Source organism: Cottoperca gobio, chromosome 24 (genome assembly GCF_900634415.1).
Source record: "Cottoperca gobio chromosome 24, fCotGob3.1, whole genome shotgun sequence".
Lineage (NCBI taxonomy): Eukaryota > Metazoa > Chordata > Actinopteri > Perciformes > Bovichtidae > Cottoperca > Cottoperca gobio.
Window position 1 is genome coordinate 1,613,445 of NC_041378.1, and position 12,259 is coordinate 1,625,703.

The 12,259-nt window shown below is 38.3% G+C and overlaps 1 protein-coding gene across 1 annotated transcript; it reads right to left on the reverse strand.

Annotated features, from left to right (window-relative positions):
* Window positions 1-3,962: 3,962 nt before the first annotated feature.
* LOC115004045 (cytochrome P450 2K1-like) lies at window positions 3,963-8,529 on the reverse strand. Its single transcript, XM_029426032.1, has 9 exons — window positions 8,323-8,529; window positions 8,033-8,195; window positions 7,795-7,944; window positions 7,539-7,699; window positions 5,528-5,707; window positions 4,839-4,980; window positions 4,550-4,734; window positions 4,231-4,372; window positions 3,963-4,150 (listed from the first exon to the last, which is right to left on the reverse strand). Exons 1-9 carry the CDS (start codon window positions 8,527-8,529, stop codon window positions 3,963-3,965), a joined length of 1,518 nt encoding a protein of 505 aa, XP_029281892.1.
* Window positions 8,530-12,259: the final 3,730 nt, after the last annotated feature.

The following is a 12,259-nucleotide window of genomic DNA, read 5'->3' on the forward strand; positions in this document are numbered from 1 at the left end:
GATTTCAAAAATAAAAAGTGTCCGTGCCAGGGTACTGACAACTGCTGCTGCCTTTGGCTCCGTCTGTGTTAAGAATGTCTTTTGTAACTGGAGGGAAACTGTCCAGCCGAAGGGCAGGGCTCATGTAAGGGAAAGTTCACCTACTAACACCAGTAAACCATTGTTGTTTTTTAAGATCAATCAGATAAGTTTGCAATTTTGTTATCTTAAATGTGTTATGATCAGAAGGGGAGAGCTATTTAGTGTGTACAGAGGTTGACAGGGTGAGTCTGTTGGTTTTGGACATTTTCTGACAGCTGCGGGTGGTGGATTGAAAAGAAAAGTTAAAATTAAAAGTAAAAAAAGTTAAAATTAAAATATAGATGGTTGTTTTAAAGTCTAACTGTTAGCAGTGTGCTCAGGCTTGTGTGAGCTAGTTTAGTAACTCATTGACACTGTGTTGTGTTGGGTGGAGGGATGATGGAAGGCCAGAGTCGGTCTGTCTGCCATGACAATTTTAAACTGTATAGCCTCATTAAATTTGTGCCCCAGGGGGCCGGACATTTCCCTGAGATAAGATAGGACTCCAGACTTTCTGAAGCTTCTGTTATAAGGCCCCTGAACACTCATGGACACTTTTAGCAACAGTTGCTATCCTGCTCACTGCTCGAAATGATTTGACAGAAACTAGGACAAAGACTTATGGCCTCAAGCTTCCTCACACAACCTCAGATGTATCATTTACTTAGATTTCGTAAAGTCTTGAAAATTATTAACTTTAGTGGATGAAATATATTGCTTATGTCAAATGACTTAACAGATTGGTGACAAAGATTACCATAATAAAAGTCTTTTATAAAGCTATAACCTTTGTCTCGGTCACCTTTCACCCGACTTCATCTCTGATGCTTCTTTCTTTACAAACCAAGTTAATACGTTTTATGTATTCTAAAACTAACACTAACAGAGCCCATACACAATTTAAAAGAAGTTTGTCAAGGAAAAGTTAGTCATGCCTTTTCTGAGGCATCACTTCTTGTTCGTTTTGCTCTCAGATGACCTGAAGCTTTTCATCTGTTTTGTCTCACAGGTCGCAGGGTTTGTTTCAGAGAAGTTTTTGCCATGATCGTACGGTGGCCCTGAAGTTCAAAACACAACAGCAATTAACAGAACATTCCCAAAAAACAGCAATTCATAAAACATTGCGTGTGTTTCTATGCTATAGCATGATTGCTTTGTCTCTTCATTATTAGACCAAGTTTGCTGCACCAAGTGAAGCACTTTGGTTATCTTTGGGCCTTGTGTATGAGTGAGAGCAAGGTGCATTGAGAGACTGAAACAAGGATTAGTGCAGCATTCTTACCTTTAAAATTGTTGATGTTTAATGTGCTTATGGATGTCACGAGAACCGCTACTTACCGGTACGCAGTCGATGCTGGTACCGTCAGGGCTCGAAACTAACGTCGTCCCAGGGACGAAAGAAAATATGTTTGTGACGCAGTGATATTCCTGATAATGATACATTGTGAACAACAAATCAGCGTTGAAATTGGCTGGAAGACAGCTAGTTCATGTTAGCTGTGAGAAAAGTTCATTGCTGGGACTTCTAAACTGCTTTTGTACAACATTTGCTCTACAAATAAGTGTGAAACTTGAAATGACTTTAAGCAGCAATTCTAATGACATATTCTTGATAACATCATGGGTATGGAACATGTATATCATGATATATGTTCTAGTTCATACAAAATCACAAGTGTTTAAAGTTGTTCCAAATGGCTGCATTTGAAAAGCATGCTGTCAGAGAAGGAGACAAGACGGCTCCTTTCTCACCAGCTAGCCAATCACAAGCTATCCTTGTATGTATATATATATATATATATATATATATATATATGTATATGTATGTATATATATGTATATGTATGTATATATATGTATATGTATGTATATATATGTATATGTATATATATGTATATGTATGTATATATATGTATATGTATGTATATATATGTATGTATATATATGTATATGTATGTATATATATATGTATGTATATGTGTGTATATGTATGTATATGTGTATATATATATATATATACATACATATACACACATATACACACATATACATACATATATATATATATATATATATATATATATATATATATATATATATATATATATGTATATGTATATATATATGTATATATATATATATATATATGTATATATATATATATATATATATATGTATATATATATATATATATATATATGTATATATATATATATATATATATATATATATGTGTGTATATGTATATGTATATATGTGTATATGTGTATATGTATATGTGTATATATATATATATATGTGGATATGAACCGTGGTAAATGATCAACTTTACTGGATGGTATAGCCTACCTTGGATGATTTATAAGAGATTGTAGCAAAGATTGTCATAATAAAATGTTATTTAAGGACCTTTCACCCAGCCTCATCTCTGATGCTCTTTTCTTCACAATACCAGGTGATACGTTGTATGTTTTTAATAAAGAACAAGGAAAATAATCACAGACCAAATGTACCATTAACATTCTCCATCTCTTTCTGAATCTGTCCTAGCAGCTCCTGTTAATCGGCAAACACATATTCTACCAAAGAGCACGTATTAAGTATATTAAGTATTATTTTAATTATATCCATGTTATAACCCCTCTCCTCACCGTACACCGTCGTGTTTCTCTTCAACAGGAAATGGACAGAAGGGAAAAGCAGTGCGGCGAGGTTAAGTGCTGCAATATTCATTGTCATGTGCTATCGTTACATATTCTTTGCTTCGTGCCAATCATATTAATCGTATCTGCAAATACTACATATGCAGGCATTCCTGCAATTGCTTCATATTCATTATTTTCTGCTCAGGCATCCTATACATCATAATTTGTATGAGGTAATCTATGATAATTTACTTCAAAGTAGTCCTATCACTACCATCCTCTGCTACACCTCCTACATTTGCTCTCATATGGGCGATGCTTTCGCAAATCAAGCTCTTTGAAGGCCTATTTCACGGTAAACCATGCATTCAATCGGTGGTGGTGTTCTGCGTTATGGTTGTCACATTTCACCAATTCTGGTCATGACGACATTCGCTTTGCACATCTGTTAGAATTTATTCACCATTTCTGGTCATGGCTGAGTTTACCATTATCAAACGTTCATTCACAGAATAAGGCATCTACGTGACCTCGTGCATCATTCATGGTATTTCCAGTTGGTCGCCGGACTTTAATTTCTGTTTGTCATTTTATTCAAGTTGGTCTTCACTGATCTTTAATTTTAATTTGCTGATTGTGATGTTGATGGGACACTATTAGTATTTTAGTGTATGCCAGAGCCTGGGTACATGGAAGTGTTGTGTGTGCGTGTGTGTATTTAAGTAAGGGTGTTTGGTATTGCTCTCCCTGTGTGATTGTGTGCTTATATATGTGTGTGTGGTGTGTGTGTGTATGTATGTGTGTGTGTGTTTAGTTTGGAACCGGGGGGACTACATGTTGTATGTTTTATGTTGCACCATGACCTTCCAAATTTCCCAATTTGGGATCCCAAAGTTCACCTTGACCTGGACCTTGATCATATTTATTATTTTCGAGAGATAAATGAAACACTTTCTCCATTCCAGGTGGAATAGCTTTTTTGTTATTCTTGACACTGAAATAAAACATTTCACAAATATATAAAATGATACCTGTAAGGGGAGCCCAAAAGTTGAAAACGTGTGCACCTGCCATCGATGATACAATAACTCATGTTAGTACTAGATTCAAGATGATTGTGCTCTGCAGGTATACATAGTAAGTAGCTAATAAATAATTTTGATTGCTAACAAATGAGCACAACAAAAGGCATCTATTCTACATCCATTTTTTAAATTACTTCAGTGTTGTTGAACATGGTCACTCCTGTTAAACTCCTCATACACGGGGGGTAACACACAGTTTATGAGGTAAGGGTTTGAGGGCAAACTCGAAACTTGGAGTCAGATCCAGTTCATCCTCTGAAATTCCAGGAGGAGGAGTGAAACGAAAGTGCTGCAGGAGGCTGGTGAAAAAGAGGAAGAGCTCCATCCTGGCCAGACCCTCTCCGGGACAAAATCTGCAGCCTGTAAGAGAGAGGGAAGGAAAGCTTCAGGTCATCTGCCAGTAAACTAATAATTAACAGGAAAGGAATCTGCTCACAAACCTGCAGAGAAAGGAATGAAGGCATCTCGCTTCACAAACTTCCCGTCTTTGTCCAGGAAGTGAGCAGGATAAAAGCTGTGTGGGTTCTCCCACTCACTCTCATCATACAGGACGGATGTTAGGAGAGGAATCACTGTGGTTCCCTGTAGGCCATGCAGAAATTCAAAAGATTTCTATTATGATATGTGATAGTATTATCTTAAAACTCTTAAAAATGTCTCACATTAAGAAAATATTTGCAACATGTAACAACTGTCATATTTTGTTTTAGAGCATGAAGATGAGTATGGAGGGATATTAGGAGTTTTATTCAGTTGGACCTTCTTAATGAAGTGACCCTGGAAGGTTACATCTTGGGTAGTTTTGAGAGGAAGGGACATGGGGGCAATGCTTGCCATCCTCTGTGTTTCATGGAGGACAGCATTGACGAAGGGCAGGTTCTTCCTGTCCTCGGCATGCACTTGATGATGTCCTATCACCCTGCTCAGCTCCTCCTGGACCTGGTCTGGAAGATGAAAAGCTTTTGTTTTTATGAAGACAATTTACTCACATAGTGTGGCTTGGACTGAATGATTTTCAGTGAAAGTTTTGGATATCTCATCTTCTTACCTTGTATTTTTGGATACTTGGTCATAAACAAAAGTGCCCATCTCAGTGTAATTGATGTTGTGTCAGTGCCAGCACTAAACAGGTTCAGAACTGTTGCCATAAGGTTTTCATCATGGAAGTGACTGTTGGTAATTCCAGATTCCTTAAAGTAAAGATTTATCATCGCATTTCTTCAAACAAATCTTTTCCTAAAATTAGATTTATTTTTTCAATTTGTGTAAAAGAAGACAGAACGGCCAATGTAATGTACACAGCATCAATCCCAAGGGACCAATAGACAGCCTGTTATCCCGGAAACGAACGCACTTTGTTCCGAACGATGTAACAAACCTTCTCGGAGCAATATATTTATCCTAACATGGCATATAGTTTTCACTTACTTATTTATGCATCTATGCGAAATTAGATCAGAAATACTGTATGTGCGACACGGTGGGATGGAGTGGAGCCAGGGCCTAAAGGCTGGCCCGGCTCATCTGGGTTTCAGGTAAGGCCTGCATCTTTTCTTGTGATGACAACCAAGGCATTTAGCATATATTTTTGCTTGTAAACTGTTATACTTCTACTTAGAAATGTGGCTGTTCAAGAACATGATGCAGATGGATGCTGTGTACATTCAGCACAATATTTACACAGATTCTAACTATCTCTCAGCTTCATAAACAGTTTTGATATATATGTTTTCCAACCTCCAGATTTAGCTTTTGGACAAGAAAGGCGTCCACAAGGCCTCTGCACATCTGTGGTACGAGGGTCTCTTTCAAACGACTGATTATCTCCAAGTTCTGTTTCCTACTGGCATTACCCAATCTGAAGAAAAGCTTCCTGTCAGCAATCCATTTGAAGAACCAGGGGAACATGTTGTACACCTGTCAAAGAATAAATCAGTATCATTTTCCTAAAAACATTTCAAAATCTCCTTTCCAAAAGCTGTTTCAGCGCTCACTGGACAGGGGAAGCCGTGTCTAATTGTACATGTGCCCAAAAACAGCAGGCCAGTGAATGACTAGTGACCCTAACCTCAGTACCTATGAATATTTTGAAAAGATTGTATTAAAACATCTCAACTTTCCTTGATCCTCATCAGTTTGCCAACCTATCAGAGCGGGGATTGAGAATGCACTGCTTACACTGAACAACTTGTGAAGATTGCATTTTTCTACTTTAGCTGTGTATTTTAAACCATCCAGTTTAAACTACTGGTGGGCAAGGTGACTGTTCTTCGATGCTCATTCTGTGGATTAAGGATTTTCTCCCGAATTGTACCCAGCAAGTTTGATTTAACACAGCTATTGCCTTCCCTGGGGTTTATAAATGAGGCAGAGCATCCTGAGCATCCTGACCTTTGGCCTGATTGACAACATAACATGTTAAACCAAGATGTTGCAGCGCAGAACTAGGATATCAAGTATTGACAGAAGTCAGCTGCTTAGTTGTGTAAAGATGTAATTCTGAGTAAAGATGAGCCCCTCTAAGTTACCCTGCTCACCCTCTACACCAGTGGTTCCCAAACTTTCTTTGGCCAAGGCACACCAAAGACCAAGCCAAAATCTCAAGGCACACCTGTGTTCATATCCGGGCAACATCCCGTCTATAACACATAGTATCACTGTTATCACTCTGTGAACATTTATTTAGCCTAGTCCTTGTAAGATAGCTATTCTCCTTCACACTAGCAGAGAGCCTTTGATGTGTCACACTCTAATATTTCCCACCATGCGCAAATGGCTAAAACGGGTTCGCTTTGACAGATTTCTTTTTTTTTTATGATTTATTAAGATTTGGACCAAAGCATATAAGACCTATTGTCTCTATATTGTGAAATAAGTGTGTAGGATAAAGCCCCAATAAAGTACAGTGCTTGCCTGTGCTTTGCCCCCCCCCCACCCCTGAAATTCAAGACGTTTTCTTTTTTTTATATATATTCACAACTCACTTTTCACATTGAACAGGTGCTCTTTTATTAAATAAACTAAGCACTTGTGTCATTTGTCTTATTTATGTGCCCGTTTCAGTTGCTTTGCGTATTTACATTCTCTCCTCTCCTCTGCTCTGCTTCGCGAAGGGCGGCGCCGCTTCCGAACCCACACGCGCGAGCGCACACACTTACAGTCAGAGACAGAGCGGATGAAAGGTAAGGAGAGAACTTTAAAAATGTACGCTACGCACGGACCTCATCCAACCAAGGCAGCACCACGCAGAGCAGTAAACCTAGGGGAAACACTGAAGTAAATAAAAAATCATTCATAACCTTGTGTATAGTTAAATGCAATAGGCGTAATTGTTTCAAAATCCCACGGCACACCGGGACATCATTTGGGAACCACTGCTCTACACAGCAGATACCAACTCAGCCATTAGATAAAAAAGGAAGGATCCTGCAAAGGAAAAGAGCAGCCAGGTTTAGCAATTATTTAGTTCCTTCAGCAATTAGTCTATTAAATGATAGGGACGATACAAAAACATAAACCGTATAGTATTTTGTATGGGAGTTTTTATTGCACAGGAAAGCGTTAGGGTTAAGATCTGTATTTTTATGGCTATGACTTTATACAACATAAATAGAAAATTAGATGTTTGTGGATAGTGAAATATTTGTGGATCATGGTACACATTTGTAAATTGTCTTCTGTAAGTCACACATATTAAAGTCCTAAAAGGACTTCTCAATATAAATATTCACAAAATATAAAATGATACCTGTATTGAAGGAGAGCCCAAAAGTTCAAGACGTTTGCTCATGCCATCTACTAGGGATGTAAACTCTGGATCATCATATTCATATCTGTTGCCATAGACCATGGAGCAGATAATATTAGAGACTGCAAAATATATTGGTTTGGTCGTATCAAAAGATTCTTCTGTGTCACGGAAACAGGAGAAAATTGAAATCATTAGATATCTTTTTCACAGAAAATATTGATCACATAAATATATATAGTAATAAGACATTTACTTTTGAATTTCTTCAGCTCTCCAATGACGTGGTGACATTGCTCAATTATTTTGTCCTCGCACGCCTTCTTGCCCATCCCAAAGTCTCTCAGGTTAGTCAAGGCAAAGCGCCTCATCGCTCTCCAGGATTCCCCGTTGGACCATATAATGCCTGAGTTGAAGTGTTTCAACAGAATATGTTAAACACACAACTGAGGATTGAAGGTTGAATAGAATAAGACAGTTTTTTCTTTGCGTACCATGCCCTTGATTAAATTCCTCCATAATGAGCATTGGATCTCTGTCTGCAAACTCATCAGCATGGTTAACAAGTGCCTCCTTTACCGTCTTGTATCCTGTCAGGACCACCACTTTCTTTGGTCCCATGTAGAAGGTGAACACTGATCCATATTTCTTGGAAAGCTAAGAACAGCATAATATCATGACATTTTCTTAGACACAAAAACAAAAGAAAGTAAACAAGATGAGAAAGCTACCCCAGAAACAACAAACTACCCTACAAGAAAGCTACTCCTCTGCACTGCCTCACCTTCAGTAATGTGTGGTAGGGTCTCCTGAGGTCAAGCTGTAGCAGGTTCCCGAGTAGGGCAAGTGGTTTTGGTCCTGGAGGTTCCTTTCCCTCATTATGGGAGGTGAAGCCAGAGGAGGTGAAAATGTAGACGAGCAGCAAGACCACCAGACCCCCCAACAGGGAGATAGAGCTGGAGGACTGGAGAAACAGATCTAATAGCCCCATGATTTCAAAAGCAAAAGTGTCCGTGCCAGGGTACTGACAACCTGCTGCTGCCTTTGACACAAACTAGGACAAAGACTTATGGCCTCAAGCTTCCTCACACAACCTCAGATGTATCATTTACTTAGATTTCGGAAAGTCTTGAAAATTATTAACTTTAGTGGATGAAATATATTTCTTATGTCAAATGACTTAACAGATTGGAGGCAAAGATTACCATAATAAAAGTCTTTTATAAAGCTATAACCTTTGTCTCGGTCACCTTTTACCCGACTTCATCTCTGATGCTTCTTTCTTTACAAACCAAGTTAATACGTTTTATGTATTCTAAAACTAACACTAACAGAGCCCATACGCAATTAAAAAAAAGTTTGTCAAGGAAAAGTTAGTCATGCCTTTTCTGAGGCATCACTTCTTGTTCGTTTTGCTCTCAGATGACCTGAAGCTTTTCATCTGTTTTGTCTCACAGGTCGCAGGGTTTGTTTCAGAGAAGTTTTTGCCATGATCGTACGGTGGCCCTGAAGTTCAAAACACAACAGCAATTAACAGAACATTCCCAAAAAACAGCAATTCATAGAACATTGCGTGTGTTTCTATGCTATAGCATGATTGCTTTGTCTCTTCATTATTAGACCAAGTTTGCTGCACCAAGTGAAGCACTTTGGTTATCTTTGGGCCTTGTGTATGACTGAGAGCAAGGTGCATTGAGAGACTGAAACAAGGATTAGTGCAGCATTCTTACCTTTAAAATTGTTGATGTTTAATGTGCTTATGGATGTCACGAGAACCGCTACTTACCGTTACGCAGTCGATTCTGGTACCGTCAGGGCTCAAAACTAACGTCGTCCCAGGGACGAAAGAAAATATGTTTGTGACGCAGTGATATTCCTGATAATGATACATTGTGAACAACAAATCCGCGTTGAAATTGGCTGGAAGACAGCTAGTTCATGTTAGCTGTTAGTTGCTAAGTTGCATTATGGGCAAAGGTAAATTATAAAATGATCATGATGTGTTCAAATGTAATCTTGTAAAATGTTATAATTGGTGAGAAACTTGGATAAATAAAGTTATTTGCAGGATATCTAAAATAAATATTAGAGGGAGAATTATTACCGGTTTATTTTCCTAACAAAAACTAGTATGCAAAGTGTTGCATTTGTGTTAAGTCCCCAAAGTGTAGCTAGGGGAAGAGGGGGACAATAACACAACAACCAATGATGAAATGAAACGGGTTCCAATAAACTCTCAAAAGTAAGGGTGAGGAAGGGACCAAATGGTTGAGCCAAACAAAAGAAATATAACAAAACAAGGCCTGACTACTATTGTCCTTTCAAACAAAACATAAACAAATGCCCTCACTAACTGATCTAATAACAAGTGGTGTAAAACACATACAGAGGTGGCAACAACATGCTAAACTAGTGTTTCTAACAAAGAAGTCTGTATGTGGATGAAAAATGTACAGTCAAAAGATTTCTATATGATATGTGTTAGTATATTTTCAAGCGCATTCTCGACGGACGTTTTTTCTATTGTTTCTTCCAAGAACCAAAAAACCTGTGAATAGCAATTAACCCATATATCAGAGGTTAAAAGTTTACGTAACGCTTATCTTGATCTTCATACATCCCTTCCATCAACTGTCATCGGAGGTAACACCTAGAGCCCCTATTGACAGAGGAAGTGGTGTCTTGCCGTCTTCAGCAGGGCCTCAGCAATGCGGTAGATCACGTCCCCCTATTCATATGGCATGACCTTTTTGTAAATTCATAAGAAGAAGAACTTAACCCATGGCACTACCATGCATAAAACATAATCGCAATTATTACAGATAAAAATACAATATTTATTTTATTTTAGGAGTTGTTAAAATTAACCTGTACCTCCCTTCACACACACACACACACACACACACACACACACACACACACACACACACACACACACACACACACACACAGTTCCAATTAATGGAAGAAAAAGGATTATAATGAGGCGACTATGAGTACTAAAGATTCCAGTACTCTAATTTAACTTTAACACAAGTACTACTATATATCAGTACTTCAACAAGCAAAGAAATGATAAAAGATAACATATTTAACTTTAAGATAACCTATAGGTTATTTAAGTTCATTCTATGTTGACACACAACTTCTGCGATAATGACAAATACTTCATTCATATGTTATCCTGACCATAAATATATACATATTTTTTAATATAAATATAGTCGGCACTTATATCTTACCGGGGGTAAAACCTCTCCTTAGGCTTTTTGTTTTTCTCAGTATTTTCTTAATTTTTTGTGCCTATTTTTGGAATGCATGTGCACCTTAACACTCATCGACGGATCATGCCGTCACAACAGCGTAAAGAATAAACGCATGAATGTGAATTGCACCCTCATCCACTTCTCTCTACAGTCACAACTGTCATATTTTGTTTTAGAGCATGAAGATGAGTATGGAGGGATATTAGGAGTTTTATTCAGTTGGACCTTCTTAATGAAGTGACCCTGGAAGGTTACATCTTGGGTAGTTTTGCGAGGAAGGGACATGGGGGCAATGCTTGCCATCCTCTGTGTTTCATGGAGGACAGTGTCAGGTAAATTAATCCATATTGGAAAGACTATCGTATGTATTTGTTTACCTCAATCAATATATATATATCTACACTACGAATATGTTTCTCTGCAATTATGTATTTTCTGCACTGAGTGTATTACAAACATAATAGGGGCACTTCCCCTTTAAGAGAACAGGTCAACAAACCATTACTTCCTGACTGCTGACGGAGGAGCGTGTAGGCGCCAAACTGGGACCAATGAGGAGAAGGTCAACGCCTACTCCTTCTATGTAGCCGCATGTTTTACAACTCTCGGGACACACCTGGAGCGGAGCCGTGAGACCGCAACGATGGGGCTCTTGGAGCCATGCGGTCTATGGAAACGGCGACGCTAAATGTGTCCTCAGCTGAGAATATTTTCTATGTTTGACTTATTGCGTTAAATAAATATATAGATTATATCAGGAGATTGCTGTTTTGATTCGACATTCAAGCTCCGAGTTCTACAGCTTTTTCCTACCCTTTAATTGGTGTCCCTGGGTGGGCCTCCCGAAAGGAGAAGTGAAGAACGATCGCCGAGTATCGTTGACTGGTATTCATTGCACGTGCAAAAGATCAGGTGAGAGTGAACACCGGTTGAAACAAATATTCACTGCAGGTAGACTAGGAAAACTTATTAATGAATGCCAGCAACAATGTTCGACGGTCATAGCTAATACAACTGCTGTTAAACGATAAAAAGCAATCCTGAATGTTGAAATACAAGTGATAAGAACAAGCATCGAAAATATTATTTGTGTTAACGATATGTATTAAAAGCCTTGGGAGGGCTCCAGCGCAGTCTGGTTAGAGTTCTGAGAGAATTTATAGATTAATCAAACAAATCCCGAGGTAGGGTGTCCGGTCTGGTACCGGATAAAGCTTAGGGTAAGCTTGCATTGATATAGTTTAATACGAAAACACCTAAGGAAGGTAGCTAAGAAAGCTTAGTTAGTTTAATGTTAAAGAAGTCCTTTGGAAGGCAGATAGGTATAGTTTAATTCAAAGACTTAAGGGAAGCGTGGCTTAGAAGCTAGTGTTGTTTACCAAAGGAGGATAGTGATTATAATCCTGAATTACGTGAGAACCGATGACGATCGCCTCATAGTCTCAGATGTTGTAT